Source organism: Danio rerio, chromosome 5 (genome assembly GCF_052040795.2).
Source record: "Danio rerio strain M-AB ecotype USA chromosome 5, GRCz13ab, whole genome shotgun sequence".
Classification (NCBI taxonomy): domain Eukaryota; kingdom Metazoa; phylum Chordata; class Actinopteri; order Cypriniformes; family Danionidae; genus Danio; species Danio rerio.
In genome coordinates, this window is record NC_141025.1 from 63362255 (window position 1) to 63379660 (window position 17406).

At 35.5% G+C, this 17406-nt stretch overlaps 1 protein-coding gene and 1 long non-coding RNA gene across 2 annotated transcripts in view; one reads left to right on the forward strand and one right to left on the reverse strand.

Annotated features, from left to right (window-relative positions):
* LOC137490176 (uncharacterized) overlaps positions 1–17406 on the forward strand; it is a 331069-nt gene that overhangs the window by 46067 nt on the left and 267596 nt on the right. The window lies entirely within an intron of this gene.
* man2a1 (mannosidase, alpha, class 2A, member 1) overlaps positions 273–17406 on the reverse strand; it is a 178848-nt gene continuing 161714 nt past the window's right edge. Inside the window, 4 exon segments of the mRNA NM_001110027.3 lie at positions 273–766; positions 4925–5038; positions 13546–13737; positions 15989–16122. Coding sequence (NP_001103497.3) covers positions 614–766; positions 4925–5038; positions 13546–13737; positions 15989–16122 — 593 coding nt within the window. The 3' untranslated portion in view covers positions 273–613.

Sequence of the window (17406 nt, forward strand, 5' to 3'; positions counted from 1 at the left end):
ACTAATGTTTTAGCATTAAAAGTAAAATCTTCCAGGTTGTGTTGTCAAGACTGCAGCACACATTTAATGTAATAAACTAAACAAAAATCAAATGAATAAAGCACTAATAAAGAAAAACTATAAACAAAATAAAAACTATAGTAGAAAAACTCAAAATAAATCAAAATTTACAATCTCTCTCTCTCTCTCTCTCTCTCTCGCTCTCTCTCTCTCTCTCTCTCTCTCTATATATATATATATATATATATATATATATATATTAACTTTCATTGGAGAATTGTGAGGATAAAAAACAAATAAAATCCTCTGGTGCTTTTTCTTTTCACCGAGTAACAGAGAAACGAGAATGATTCTAGCACCGGCCCCAATGTGTTCAACACTTCCAGCCCAAAAAAAACAAACAAACTTGTTCTCTTCACAGTGCAAAATGTCTCAGCACAGTGAATCACAAATAAAAAGCATCACGTTGCGTTAAAAGAACCTGAGAGAGCTGGTTGGGAATTCTTGGAGATTTCATATTGCACTTTTGCTGTGAAGCTTAAGGTTTCTGCTGACAATCATTTTACCGAGTCCTTGGCTGAAGACAACAACCTTGTGGCTCTTTTGCATGAACTCAGCTCAGCTCCAGGCGGTAAGTCCTGATTTCCATGGCTTTAAGGCTGATCTCCTGCGGCCTGCTTTCACTACTGAGCGTGTGCATCAGAGACAGAGACACAGGAGTGATGCTTTTCACCTTTAGATCCGTCAGGAGCTTCTCCAAATCAATCTACGCACACACATAAACACAGTTTGTTAGTTAGAGCCTTTGCGTCGCATGTTGAAGCAAGCATTGACTCACAGCTTTAGACTTTGATTTTTCCACTTGTAAAAAGTGAGATGGTTAGCATATCTGACATTTTCCAGCTAAGCCTGTGAAGTAAGTGGAAAGTAAACAACTTTAATACACTTAAGGGACTCTTTCTTTAAATAGGGCATTCCGTTATTTACAGAGAGGTGAAGTGTATCGTTTTTGTTTGATGTTAAACCAGTCCCCTTCTTAATATGCAGAGTAACTGCAGTTGATTTGTGTTTAGAGCGTATCGCTTAGACTTTGTGGCCATCCAAACTTTGCTCCGTTTGAGCTTCAGACCAAGAGTTGTGTTTCCAATACGATGATCAGATTCACTGCGTTGTCACTGTAGTATTATACATTACTGGAGATTTGAGTTTTAATTTTTACTTGTATTGTAGTGTGTATTAATGTTTTCAACCCTTTAAAGCGTACGATCACACCGGTGTGATCAGCACTTGTTGGTCCATGAAGAGTACAAATCACACCTTTGTGTTTAGAGCGTTCAGAGCACATGTCATCAACTTTTAAAATTCAAATCTTACGGTGTACGATGAGGCACAGAAAGAGGTATGCAGTGCATGTCATGAATCACAATTTATCTGTGCTTTCATACAAATAACACTTATTTTAGGATTAGAGATTCAAATACGCATACAGTTAAAACCAGAAGTTTCCATACACTCTAAAAAAAGGAACATACCCATTTTTTTTTAAATGTCTGATGGTAAATCCTACAAAACGTTAAATATTTTAGGTCTGTTAGGATTACAGACCATTTGCTAAATGCCAGAATAACGAGAGAATTTCTTTTTTGGAGAATTTTGTATTAATTTCTAGAAGTCAAAAACTTTACATACATTACCTTGCTATTTTTTAGCTTTGCTTTTAAACTGTATAACTGTTTTGGGTATCTTTCCACAAGCTTCTCACAATAGTTAGCAGGAATTTTGGCCCATTCCTCTTGACAGAATTGGTGTAACTGAGTCAGATTTGTTTTGCTCGCACAAGCTTGAGATCAGGCTTGAGATCAGGGCTTTGTGATGGCCACTCCAAAACATTCACTCTGTTATCCTTAAAGCACTTTATGCAGCTTTATGGCTGGTGTACGCACATTTTTTGTGCGTGTGTGTTTTATTTCCATTGGCGACTCCTAGAGGCAGTTGTGTTAAATTACTCTCTACAAAGTGTCTGAGCCTTGCAATGGCAGCTGTATGAGACGGGTTCATCTAGCAGGTATATAAGGTTTCCATACCATACAGTTGACCAGCTAAACATTAAACGCAATTTGCAGCGGTCGCCTGTTTTCCCAATGTAATCTGAGCTATCTACTGCACGCACATTGCTATAAAGACACTATCTGAAGATGAATTCACATGCGTGAATCAGAAACATTTCCATTCAATAAATGTGTAAATAAAATATGATGCACAGACTTATTAATGATTCCTACTTGTCCTTCTCGTGATAAATAGTTGGCAAAATCTTATATGTAGCGGGAGAAAAAAGAAGAAAGAGTTCATCAGAAGCTGGATTCGAACCGAGTTCATGCTCGGACGTGTCAAAACATGATACCCTGCATCTTACAAGCTGTGCCACTGAGACTGTTAAGAATTTTGCAACATTTTACAGCTATAAATCACACTATTTCTTTTTTAATTCACTCGATGCGATGTTCAGACCCAACTGTGTTAACCGCATCAGCTAAACTCTCCCACTATATTTTTTTCTTTTGTTGTTAATTCCGGAGAACAAACTTGCAAATAACACCGCTTTTCTCCGTTCTACCTCCGAAAGCAGCACCTCCAATTCACATTCTGTTCAAAGTTTCTCTTTTTGCTTGCTTTTGCCTTTGCTTTTTTGTTGGGATTTGCCAAAGTATAGTCATTAGCATATTCATACGGGGGAGGAGGCAGGGAGGGGTTTTGTGCTCGTGCATGTTGCACTCAGTTTCAGGTTCATTCGGATGTACAAAAGAATATGCGTGAGATTCGGCGTACACAGTGTTTCATACATCTGAATTTTTTTCTGCGTACGCACATTTACAGCTTTGTGCGTACGCAATGTTTTAGTATGATTTCCACGCAAGTCTTTGTACATGAGGCCCCTGGTCTGCTAGAAAGACTTATTTCTCCAAAAATGTGTCTGTTTCCCAGGGTTATTTAGCAAATTGTAATCTGGCTTTTTTTTTTTTTTTTTTTTTTTGATTCTGGCTTGTTGAATTTCCCATGTTGTCACACAAGGAAGCCGTGTGTTTGAGGTTTTCCTTAAATACAATTCTACAGTTGTGCCTCCAATTAACTCAAATGTTGTCAATTAACCAATCAGAAACTTTCAAAACCTTGACATCATTATCTGAGCTTTTTCAGAGGGCATAATAATCTTATTGTATGTAAACTTGACTTTCAAGAAAAGTTATAACAGTTGCTCAAAAATCTCTCATTATTCTGCTATTAAGCATAACAGAAACAAATTTGATAATTCTAACTTACCCAAAAGAAAAAAAAAGTTTAGTCACATTAATATTATTACCATTAACATTATTATTTTAACATTTCTCATAATCGTGCGATTTTAGTGACGGTCGCTTTAAATAGACATTCTGCTTCCAGCCCTCTTTTCAAAAAGGGGCAGAGCTAAAAATTCCCATATATCAAATAACTTAAATTAAAAAAAATAGCCTTAGCTAATAGTTTGTTAACAGCGTGAATTGTACATTAAAATTAAACGTTATCTAGATTTTAAACAACCAGTATTAACATTAGTATTTTTACTCATTTAAATGCTGTAATAAAAATTCAAAAACATCTTTAGCAATGTAATCAGAATATTATAACGCTACAAAAATACTTTTGTTCGCACATTAAACAAAATGAACTAAATCAACAATTTCATCTCCTCAGTGTTAGAATAGGGTGCATGTACAATTTGGATGTGCCTCTGTTTTGTATCAAATAGAGCAATGGTCTCAAATATAATTATTGAAGGGCAGCAGCTCAACATAGTTTAGCTCCAACCACCTTCAACAACTAAAGACTGGTTTATACTTCTGCGTCAAGTGCACATAGCCATGCATTTATAATTCTGCACGCTGTATGTGTTCCTTTGCAATAACACATCCGAAACGCTAGCTGGCAGTAGGTCTTTATGTTCCTCTGTGTCGAGTTTTTTTCTCAACGCTACCTTAATGTACAAGTGGCTCAAACTTGCACATTTTGAGGCGGGAATAGGCGGACGTGCAACAACTTTAATCATAAGGTAAACACAAAACAACAGTGTCCATCTGGAGTCCCCTCATAGGACTCGACACTTGTAAACACTGGCTGCATCGGGCTTGCTCTACCTTCAGCCCACACTCTTCAGCACTACCAAGCCGACCAATCACAGAGCTTGCGCTATGCGTCGTTGTGACCTGTAGTTACATTTTTTGAGAGGTGCACTTCAACGTCGCAGACGGCCATGGCGAGGGCTATGTGTCCATGTAGGCTGCGCCATAGCATACGCGTGCACTTGACGTAGTATGAATCAGGCTTAATAGTCTCTAGTAGTCTTGAACACCTTGATTATTTGGATCAGCCGTGTTTGATAAGGGTTGGTGAAAAACTGTGCAGAGCTGCGGCCCTCCAGGAATTTCAGTTTGAAGTTTTGAGGATTTTTTTTGTGTTTTTCTGGACTTTAAATGAGTAAAAAATATGAGTGCTTGTGAGCGTGCGCCCTATACTGACACTGAGGAGAAGAAAGAATTTAATAAACTTGTTATATTTAATTTATGTGCCCACAATACGTGTTCTAATTTATTGATAATATTTCAATTGAACCACTAAAGGCATTCAATCTGTTCTGAGGATGTTTTTCTGAACAAGTCAGGAATCATGCTATTAATGAAGGATGAGGGAGCTCTCCAATTACACCTAAAATATCTTCATTTGTTTTCTGAAGACGAAAGAAGGCCTCAGGGGGATGTAACAACATGAGGGTGAGTAATTATTAACATCATTTTTATTTTTGGGTGAATTAACCCTTTAAAGCAGTTTTGACCTCTGCCTCTGAATTGCTGTAGTGTGTGTGTGTGAGACGCCTCGTGATCTGCTTTACCTTGCCACGTGTGCTGGTACACAGTAGGCCAGTGTTGCGATTGGAGAAGCCACAGTCAAAGCCTTTTCTGTGCAGTATCAAAGCCGCCTGCTCGGACGCAGCTCCCCCTTCCTCCTGTGAAAGTGGAGAGAGACAGAGCCTCAGGCCGCATCAACACAACACTGTTTCTTCACAAACGCGCTCACACTGGGCCAATTATCAAGCGCTTTCTGCTTTTTCACTCATCAGCTGCAGCTCAGCACAATCATCCCGCTTCCAAATAACTTCAGCTTTATCGACAACATGTGACGGGGCTGAAAATCATTTCGGCAAACAGAGATTGCGTTTACAGTAATGCACTTACAATGGATTGATGGAGGAAGGCTGAAATTATTTTTCACTTTTCTTTATGAAGCAGAGATATTGCATTTATATATATATATATACATACATGCACAGAGTAAAAAAAGAAAGCAAAATGCATAAGATTGCTATATCTCTTCCAAATACATTTTACTTAAATAGAGATGTCTTTATATTCCCTATATCAACCGTTTTCCCAAACCTTTCTGAAAATATCTGTTTTTCCATTGCATGCGTTTCTTCAATTATCTTCAACCACTGCTTACATTTCAATGGTGAGTCTTTAAGCCAGTTCCCTGTTATAGTCTTTTGCTTGCTGAAATATAAACGTATTATAAACAAGAGTAGTTCAATGCTGAATACACTAATTAAGCAAAATCGGCCTTTGCCTTGATTCACTCACCAGAGTCTCTGCACTATCCTCTATGCCTCGGAATACAGTATGTACATTTGAAAGAAAATCTGATTAATTTAAACCATTTAAATTTAAACATTCATTTCCAGTAGTTTAATAATAAAACAAACAAATAAAAGATTACCTAAAGTTTGAAATGACAATCTCTAAACGATCACCATCATTCTCTCTCTTACTCCCTCTCTCTTACTCCCTCAGATAGTTTGGGCATCTCTGATTTAAACATTGGCTAAACTAAAATCTTGTTCAATTTTTCTTTTCCTTTACTTTTTTTTTTTTTAAATAAATTAGTATTGTAGTTTTGTTTTGTTTTCATTAGTTAAAAGTTCCTAAAAATTAATAAAGACTGTGTTAAAAATGATCACAAATAGTTCATATTTAAAACAATATTTATAATATAATTAATACATAATGCAAAGCAGCCAAACATTTCTAAAATAATAAATACATTTTTAACAGAAATTTATTATAATAAAACTATATAAAAAAAACATTAAATAATTGAACATTTTAAAGTAAACACATTAGAATAAAAGAACACAAATAAATAAAAACTGGGCAAAGACATTATTTCATGTACTAAATAATTCATACAAAAATATGATTAAATAAATTTCAAATAAATAAATTAAACAAAATTTAATTAAAATAAATGCAACTTTAATGAAATAACTAAATAAGATAAATAAAACAAATAATAAAATTAAATAAATTGTCAATTACTAAAACCATATTATTATTGTAACTTTTAATGTAAGTATTAATGTAACTTCATAGAAGCTAAATACGTTCTGAATAATATTTTAGACTAGAGATGCCCAAAGTAGGGCCTGTGGGTCAAAGTTGACTCATGCTAACTTTTGATTTGGCTAAAAGTCCCAGAGGAGAGAGGGAGAATGATGGGGGGAATAGATATGACAGAGATCTTCATTTTAAATTTATTGTAGCCGTCGTTTGTTTTGTAAATGAATCAGATTTTTTAAAAATGTAAATACTGTCACACGATGAATAGATGACAAAGGCAGCTTAGTGTATTCAGCATTGAACTCTATTGCGTTATTAATGGGACTGTTTATGTTTTTACTGTAAAAAATGATTTATAGTTATTTTAATATACTGCATTAGTTAATATAAGTTAAAGCAATGTTTCTAGTTATTTTTAAATGTTAGGAAATTCTAAATGTTTTAAATGTTAGGATCATTGAAACTTCGATGTATAACAGTTTGGAATATTTCCCTTCAGCCCACAGCCAAGTTTGGTTTCTGGCTCTTCATAGGAAAAGTTTGGGCACCTTTGTTTTAGACCCATTAACAACAAAAAAAATTCATTGGGTTTTTATAAAAGTAACTATATATGTTTTTTCTTTTTTAATTTTGGGATCAGTGTTTTGATATAATGCATGCAATAGGATGAAATTGTCTGCTTCTATAAGTGAAAGGGCTACAGCATTCATTCACAACACATTAAACAAGTTGAATTTATGTATTGCAATAACAGTTTGAACATGAATTTCTGTTGTCTAATCTCTATTTTTTATACACAAAATAGACTAGTATAAATGCCCATTAGACAAGTTTAATTATCATTTTCATTTAGAGATCTATTTAAATAGCCCTGTTTCAGTCACTGATTTCAACCTTACAAAACAGTTTTGCTGGAAACCACTTATCAATTTTCCGCCAAATTTGTTTGGTGTCTGAAAATTTCATCACTCGCATATAATTTTTTATTTATATTTATCTCTTCTTCACTCAGTTGTTTTGATTATTTTATACTGACACCTATTGGTCTGGATGTATGATGTTTACTATATAACACTAAATAATAATAATGTAAATATTATTACTGCTTCTGTTGTAAATATTAGTCAGTCAAAACCATGTGTAACAACTGATATGTCACATTAATATGTTTACATGATTCATATTTCTAAAATTGTCATGCTTAAGGTTCTTGCACTTAGCAAAAAATTATAGGTAGTACCTTTAAATCTTTGACTATAATTTCAAAACAGCCTCGATATTCAAAACATATGGCAAGTGCACTTTTCTTTTCCAAACTAAAATGAGTGGAAATTATTTTCTATAGCACTTGAACTGAACCCAGAACATTCCACGAACTGTCATTATTCATCATAAAATGCTCTCGAATTTGTACTTGTCCCTTCATGACATTCTGAACAATAAAAGAGGAACATATTCATACAGACATCTCCGCTCAGCAGAATCTCTCATCAGAGTAAACTCAGAGCAGGAGATTAACAAAAGAAACAAACAGTACAACAATCTGCACAGTCCATAAAGCTCTCATAACTCAATAAAGGAATAAAGGAATAAAACAATAAAACGTAATCGATGTCCTCCATGCTTTAAAAACACCTTTTAATTTGGAAATGCATAAAGGGTGTCCTTCAGTGGAAGTTGCAGGGACAGTGAAAAAAGAAACTTTAAACCATTGTAAAATGACTTTATCCATATAAGCTGCTAAGTTTTTAGGCTGCTAATATTTTGAAGAAAGCTGAAACCCTTGCTAAAATAGTTGCTAAATGAATGAATTTAGTTATGTATAAAAGTAATAAGATGCAGATAATTCTAGAAGACACTCATACCATTGTTTGCTTTTAATACAGTTGTTTAAATAAGTAACTTGTTTTATATATGGTTTTACACTCTCTGGCCACTTTATTAGGTACATCTTACTTGCACCAGGTTGGACCCCCTTTTGCCTTCAGAACTGCCTTAATCCTTTGTGGCATAGATTTAACAAGGTACTGGAAATATTCGTCAGAGATTTTGCTCCATATTGACATGAAAACATCCTGCAGTTGCTGCAGATTTGTTGGCTGCACATCCATCATGGGAATCTCCTGTTTCTCCACATACCAAGGGTGCTCTATTGTATTGTGATCTGGTGACTGTGGAGGTCATTTGAGTACAGTGAACTCATTGACATGTTCAAGTAACCAGTCTGAGATGATTTGCACAATATGAAATGGTGCGTTATCCTGCTAGAAGTAGCCATCAGAAGATGAGTACACTGTTGTCTTAACTGTGGGATGGACATGGTCAGCATGGACATGGTCAGATGGACATGGTCAGCAACAATATTCAATTGCTCAATTGGTACTTATAGGCACAAAGTGTGTCAAGAAAATATCCCCCACACCACCACCAACAGCCTGAACTGTTGATACAAGGCAGGATGGATCCATGTGATGTTCGTGATGCCTAATTATGCCCCTAACATCCGAATGTCTCAGCAGAAATTAGACTCATCAGACTAGGTAACGTTTTTCCAATCGTCTATTGTCCAATTTTGGTCTGTTTCCTGTTCTCAGCTGGCAGGAACAGCACCCGGTGTGGTCTTCTGCTGTAGCCCATCCGCCTCAAGATTGGACGTGTTTGGTGTTCAGAAATGCTCTTCTGCATATCTTGGTTGTAACAAGTAATTTGAGTTACTGTTGCTTTTTTTTCACCAGTCTGGCCATTTTCCTCTGACATCTGGCATCATCAAGGCATTTGCGCCCACAGAACTGCCGCTCACTGGATATTTTCTCTTTTTTAGACAATTCTCTGTAAATCCTAGAGATGGTTGTGTGAAAATCCCAGTAGATCAGCCTCTTCTAATATATTTAGACCAGCCTGTCTGGCACCAACAACCATGCCACAATCAAAGTCTCCTAAATCACCTTTCTTTCCGATTGTGATGCTCAGTTTGAACTGCACTACATTGTCTTGACCATGTCTGCATGCCTAAATGCATTAAGTTGATGCCATGTGATTGGCTGATTAGAAATTTGTGTCAACAAGCAGTTGGACAGGTGTACCTAATAAAGTGGCCGGTGAGTGTATATATCCAAGCTAACCTCATACTTAGTGTAAACACTTCTGTACAATAAAAATGTAAAATATTTTACTTACAAAGCATTGTGTGCAAAATATATGCATCATTTTCCCACAAAGCTTCAAAGGAAACCTAAAAGACTTTACATCTATTCATTCATTTTCTTTTGGCTTAGTCCCTTCATTTATCAGGGGTCGCCACAGTGTAATGAATCGCCAACTTATCCAGCATATGTTTTATGTAGCGCATGTCCTTCCAGCTGCAACCCATCACTGGGAAACATCCACACACACTCATTTACACCCATACACTACAGACAATTTAGCTTACCTAATTCACCTATGGCGCAGGTCTTTAGACTTGTGGGAGAAACCGGAGCACCCGGAGGAAACCCACACAAACACGGAGAGAGCATGCAAACTCCACACAGAAATGCCAACTGACCCAGCCAGCGCTCAAACCAGCGACTTCCTTGCTGTGAGACAATTGTTCTACCAACTGCGCCACCGTGCTGCCCATATCAGACCATTGCCTTGGATTTCTAAAGGTGTTACACACACAAATTTCCAAACATCCACTATCGCTGCGATGATGTCATATTCAGCACATGCACTCTTATATGCACCCTTAGTATAAACCAGGCTTTAAGTGTGAGTAAATAGTGAGTTGTTTTTCATTTTTGGGTGAACTATACCTTTAAGAATCTGTTGCATGTTCTTTAAAATATTCAAATAAAACTCACAGCCTGCCAAAATGTTAATAAATTAATTTAGTTTTTAACTTTTCCATTTTTTAATAGCACTCTCATACATTGACCAAACCTTTTTAATAATCTCAGCTGAAATGTGCCACATCACAAACTATTAAAATCAAACTGAGGATTTATAACAGCTTGTCCTAAATTCAGGCATAATTAGTTCTGGAGTAGTCCTGGAGAATAACTACCCATTATGCTTTTATGAAAACGTTCTAATTATTAAGAGTCATGTGTTCGTATGCCATTTCCATAAACAGACAGTTGTTTTACTTAGACATTTCAAGTTCTTCAAGTTCTAGTATGTTTTGAGAATACAATGAAGTCTTTTATCTAAGCATCAAGAATAATGGGACTCCACACGATAACAAGCCTTTAAGCATTTAAGCCAGCATGAATCATATCCTTCTGAAATCTTTCAAAGTGTACCAAAGCCCTCTTTTAAACAGTTCTTCTCTTATCCTGTCATGTTAGAATATTACTATTCAGCCCAATGAAATAGAAGCTTCAAATGTCAATTTGAAGGTCAGTAATGTTTGTGGTCTTCTTAGGAATTGAGCCAGTTACAGTACATCCAAAACAGCAATCAGTTTCCTTTTAACCACTCTAGAATAGTGTTGGCCAAACTATGGTGCACAAACAGCCCATCGGGAACAGTCATGCAGCCTGTGAGGCAATTTTTTTAAAATATCACATGTCAGTGGAATTAGGTGTTTGGACTAAAATTACTAATTTGATGTAATATTAAAAAATGTATTAGATGGCGCATGTATAGATGTCCAGTGCGTAATAATTCAGTAGGGCTGCTCGAGTATGGGTAGTCATAGGGCCTACTCGCACTGTGCTATCCGTACCGTGCCCAGGCCCGTTTCCCAGATCGTTTGAGAAGTGTGATTGCGCTGAATCGGGCTCAGAGCGTGGTTCATTTGGGCTTCGGCGCAGTACGCTTGTGTGTGAGTGCAAAACGAGCCAAAGCCCGAAAGTGAAAGCAAGACGTGACTTTTAAGGGACTGTTTCATATGGATTTATTAATCATTCTTACTGTTTAGTGAACGCAAACTGCCGTAGTTTATTAAATTCGCAAACCCCTCACTGCATGACAGCTGCGCACCTTCAGCAAACCTAATTCCTGCAGCACGAGGCTTTATGATTGTTTATAAGCATCAAAAGTGGCTGATGTGTTCGGCGAAATATCTGACTGCGTGTCACCACATCGGACTAAAGCGATATAACTAGAGAAATCTCCACTGTGCTGAGCGAGAGCGCTTACTGAACAGCGATTCATCGATGACGTAAGCGTGCCAAGGCCCGATTGTAATGTGAGTGCAGGCCGTCGGGGGAAACGGGAGGGGGGACAAGCGTGCTTTGGCCCGGTTCGAGGCAACTGTACACAGTGTGAGCACGCCCATAATTGTAATCCTGATTATTTATTATTGAGCCATATATATATAGTACAAGGCTTTGTACTGAATATTCATACATCCTCTTGTATGTAAGGTTGATAGTACACCTATACATTCAAAAGATCATTCAGGGTGCTTTCACACCTGTGAATCTTTTCAGTTTTTCCGAAACAGGGATTAAAATCGCTACATTGTTGCTCTTTGCTCTTGGTGCGTTTCCCTTTCACACTGCAAAGTTTCTAAACGGACCAAAAGAGCTAAAACAAGTCATGTGTCAGTAAACTCTCCTCACATTGGTCAGAGTTTCACGGTTTATTTTGCAGAGTCCCGCTCAGCTGACAGGGGGGGGTTATGGTTTGGTGGTGTTTGACAAGGTGCGCGTGACGTGTCTGAAGAGCGAGGAGGGATGCTGTGGGGAGGGGTAAGAAGGGTGCGCGACGTATTTGAGGAACGGAAGGGAGACGCCTGATTACCAGGAGATTATCATTCGTTTGCGGGCATCCTGGAGTCTCTGTGCATTTGCGGGAGACTACCGAAACTTCCGGGAGACTTGGGATGTCTGTAGAATGACCTCCCGCCCTACTCATAACTCTAACTTCATATAGCCGTATGGCTATTACATATCCAAAAAACACTGTGATATGACCGGGCTCAGATCCTTTGCTTTCTCACTACAATCGATCCGCTCCAAAGTTCATTTCAATCGAGCCGAGACCACCTCATTCAAGCGATCTCGAAGCGATTGTTTTGTCGCGGATCCCAGCGTGATTGGTGGTTTCACATGTGCCAAACAAACCGCACTTACTGGGCAAACGAGACAGGTTCCGAAACAAAAGTATAGCTGTGAAAGCACCCTTAGTTTCACAATTTGTAATGCTGATGCAGAATAGGACAAACTAAGAAAAAACAGAAACATAGGCCCAATCCCAATTCTATCTTTGTACCCCATCCCCTTCCCCTTGGCCCTTAAAACCGAGTGTGAATTGGATTTTATTCATTGTATTTTCATTACAATTATTCATTTTAATTCAGACTGTCTGTTGTTTTTGTTCATATCTTAAAATTAGACTGAACTTTTCTGCACGTTTGCAAATATTAAATGACAATAAACAATGTGAATAAAAAAAGAAGTCAACCATTTGTAAGCCAACCAACCAACTTTAAAATATGGTCATCATTGTTAATGTAATATTTTTTTTCTTTATGCATGAAAAATCTGACTAAGGATCTGAGAATAGGGTTATGGTATGATCTTACTTTTCCATAATGTTATAATCTTATGACTTCGGATTCAAGCGACACTTGTTTTCATGAGAAAGAGATAAGAGAATGTCTCCATTTCAAAGTCTGTATTGTCTCTGGACAGTGTTGTAAAGCTGTCATTTTCCATTGCTGTTGCTTGTGGTATATTACCACTTGTTGAATTTATCATGACCAGACAAATTCTGAACATTGAATCATATGCAACTAAGATTATTTATAAACTATACTCTTTCTTTATCATCATTACTTTGTCTCCTGCTACTGCTTCTCTCTGGTTTTCTCAGTCAACTCCTATATTGATAGGAAACTGTTGATTTAGTTGAATACGGGTTAACAGGTTTGGGTATTGGGTGGCTGTGCTAGCTTGTTGTCTGGATACTCAGAAAAACAGACATTTCCTGACTGGAACTGGCGTCCAGGGCTCTTATTTATCTGGCGTGAAGAGTGTGATCTAACACCAGTTGCATGTGTTAAAAAACAACTGACCTTTAAATCTTGTCTGCCTAAGTCTTTCTAAGGCCTCAGGGGTCATTAAAGATTTTGAATGTTAAAGTAGAGGTCTCCTGGAAAAAAACTCTGCTCTAGAAGATAGAGACGTACCTTAGACTGGATAGCGCGCAGGTTGACCAGATGCATGTCGCAGGGGAAGGAGGCTTTCAGAGGGCTGTAGGGGACCACAGATGGAGCTTCCAAGTGCTGACTAACTGCCATTGAGATGAGAGGATGGTTCAGGTACATGTACGACATGTGGCTCAGGATAGATGGATAGCTGTATGGTGCCGTCGCTTCATTCTGGGTCAAATACAGGAAAGTGAAGCATCAGCACAGACTTATTTGTCTTATAAACCTGGAAACTACGCAAGGATGTGATTCTGCATTAGCACAAATATTCTTTTATATATGACTGGCATGGCCTTCTAGGAAAGCAAGTTAGTCTAAATTAAACTCAGAAATTTATGCAAAATAACACTTAACTTTAATCACCTGATTAAGTATTGTGATTTGTCATATCAAAGCCAGTTTCTAATATGTTATTAAAAATGTAAATAATATATAAAGTTTGCATTTAGTCATACTGGCAGGATGTAATGTAAATAATAGTATTAGTATAGTATTTTTGATGATGGAATAAATCTTTCTTTTACAACAATTAACCTGGAAAATACTGCAGCCAACTTAATGGTAAAAGACCAGAATTTAATAAAAATACTTTTAGCAACCTCAAGCCTCGAAAGTGGCTACAGCTCGAACCTCCTACAAAATCTGAATGGCTGGATATTGTATCTAATGTTCAAAATATGAGGATGACTTTTTCATTAAAACTACAAACAGACAAATACCTGCAATATTGGGGAAATTGATTGTACTTATGCCGTTACACAGTATAAACTGATCTTTATATGTATTTGTTAATGTGACCCGTAAGGAAATATGTGACCAGTCAACTGTTCCAAAAGTTCCAATGTGTTGTCTTATTTTCAAATTTTGTTATCAATGTTTTGTGTGTGTGAGTATATATATATATATATATATATATATATATATATATATATATATATATATATATATATATATATATATATATATATTTATAGAGTTGAAGTCAGTATAATTAGCCCCTCTTTGATTTATTTTTAATTTTTTTTTATGTTTCCCAAATGATGTTCAACAGAGCAAGGACATTTTCACAGTATGTCTGATAATATATATATATATATATATATATATATTTTTTTTTTCTGGAGAAAGTCTTATTTGTTTTTATTTGTATTTTTTCCGGCTACAATAAAAGCAGTTTAAATTTTTTAAAAGTCATTTTATGGACAATATTATTAGCCCCTTTAAGATATATTTTTTTCGATAGTCTACAGAACAAACCATCGCTATACAATAACTTGCCTAATTACGATAACCTGCCTAGTTAACCTGATTAACCTAGTTAAGCCTTTAAATGTCTAGTCAAATATTACTGTCATCATGGCAAAGAGAAAATAAATAAGTTATTGGAAATGAGTTAATAAATCGATCATGTTTATAAATGTGTTGACAAAAAATCTTTTTCCCGTAAACAGAAACTGGGTAAAAAAATTATATTAAACTAATAATTCTGACTTCAACATATATACATTTAATATTATTTCAAACTTTTATTTCACAAAACATTTTTCATTTTGTACTCAGAAGTACAAAAAGTAACCTTAAAATTCTGAGATTTATTCTTTTATTGATAAAATTTATTTTTTTTTTATTATTGACTTGTTACACATGAGAAGTAATTTCCAAAGCATGAAAATTTCATAAAAAATACAATCACAACTTTATCTCACAATTCCAATTTATGTCTTTGCAGTTCAGAGAAAAGCATTGCAAGACACAAACTTAGAACTCTGAGTGGAAAAGTCTGAATTGTGAAAAACAATCATAAGAAAAGGAGTACGAGTTGATATAAAGTATCATAGTTGTAGTATTGTAGTAGTATTGTAATGTAGTATTATAGTTGTTTTTCCACTGTTGTTTTGTGACATTCACAAGCCTGTTTATTCGCATGGCATTAACTCACTAACCTGCAAAAATTGCTTTTCTTACTTCTTGTTTCTAGTTCAAATATCTAAAGATTCTTCAATCAAGAAGCATTTTCTAGACGAGCAAAAAATTCTCGTCTTGGAAAAAAAGTATAATATAATATAATATAATATAATATAATATAATATAATATAATATAATATAATATAAGCCAAAATTGTTATATATATATATATATATATATATATATATATATATATATATATATATATATATATATATATATATATATATATATATATATATATATATATATACCCCATTTTCAAAATTTTCTGACAGGAAACAAGATTTGAATTTAGCAGCTGATCAGGCTACACACTGAACATTGAAATCACACCGGTGTGAGTGTACATTGTAGGAACCAGCCAAGACTGATCAGATTGATGTGATCATATGCACCAAAGAATAAATGCACATTAGTTCTGTTTTAATTCAATCATCTGTCCGTCCTGATTACCTCCTCCACAGAGATCCTCTTCTCCAGCAGCAGGCGGAAGGAGTTGGCTGTGATCTTGTTGTCCAGCACTCCCTGTCCCAACCCTCGATTGTCATCCTGATTGAGCCTGCGGTCCATTATCACCTCCAGCTGACCTGTGGAAACCACACTAATGAGCTTCAGCAGGACATCACATGTACTTCATCCGAACACTGATTGATGACATGTAGAAATCATGTGTGAGTCTCACGTTTGAGCACCATCTATGTTTATATAAACTTGACACTTGACAGATTGTATTTTATAGACAAAAGCACTTCACAGTCAACAATGGAGTGTTTTTTAACCTCTAATTCACATACACCTAAAGCAGTGCTTTATTTATTATTTATTTATTTATGTAAGGCCGTGTATATTGAAGCATACCTCGAAGGATAGTTGTTAGTGTGTTTGATTGATAGGCTGCCAAATCATTTTGCTGCAGCATTAGGCTGGCACGTGGTATTTATTTATCTGAGAGGGATATCATCATTATAAAGAGCTTTTTACTGAATAAATATCAAATGTATACGTCCTTGAGAATACGATTCTAGCTCATTTTCCAGGGGAGGAAAGCTGCATATTATAAAAATTGATGTGCTTGAAGTAATTTTTGTTTTATGAGTACATCAGCATACCCAGCAGGGTCCAAATGTCTAAAAGCAAAGTACATGAAATGCTACTGTTTTGTGCTTTTATGTGATCAGCGTAACAATATGAGTGAGAGCTTCTCTAGTAAACTAGAAAATCTTGGTACTGGGTTCCTTCTTTAGGTGATTTGTGCCAATCATGTTCTTCAGCATACATAAACTGACACAAGAAATCTCTCAATCAGTGGCTAAAAGTTCTATAATACAAGGCATCCTTACAACACCATGATTTAAGCATGATATATACAAAAACATGTAATTAAATAAATTAAAAACTATTAATTATAATTATAATTTTTAATATTTACCAAATGATGTTTAGCAGAGCAAGAACATTTTCACAGTATGTTTGATAATATTTTTTCTTCAGTCGTATTTGAAAGTCGTATTTGGTTTATTTCGGCTAGAATAAAAGCAGTTATTAATTAAAATTAAAAGTTATTTGAAATGAGTTATCAAAAATATTATGTTAAGAAATGTGTTGAAAAAGATCTCTCAGAATTTTGGTGGGAAAAAAAAACAAGGGGGCTAATAATTCTGACTTCAACTGTATATATAAATAATATATATATGTATATATATGTATATGTATATATATATATATATATATATATATATATATATATATATATATATATATATATATATATATATATATATATATATATATGTGTGTGTGTGTGTGTGTAAAGAGTTTAGATCCTGCACTCCCTCGTGAAGCCAATACAGAAGTAACTGAAATGGCAATTT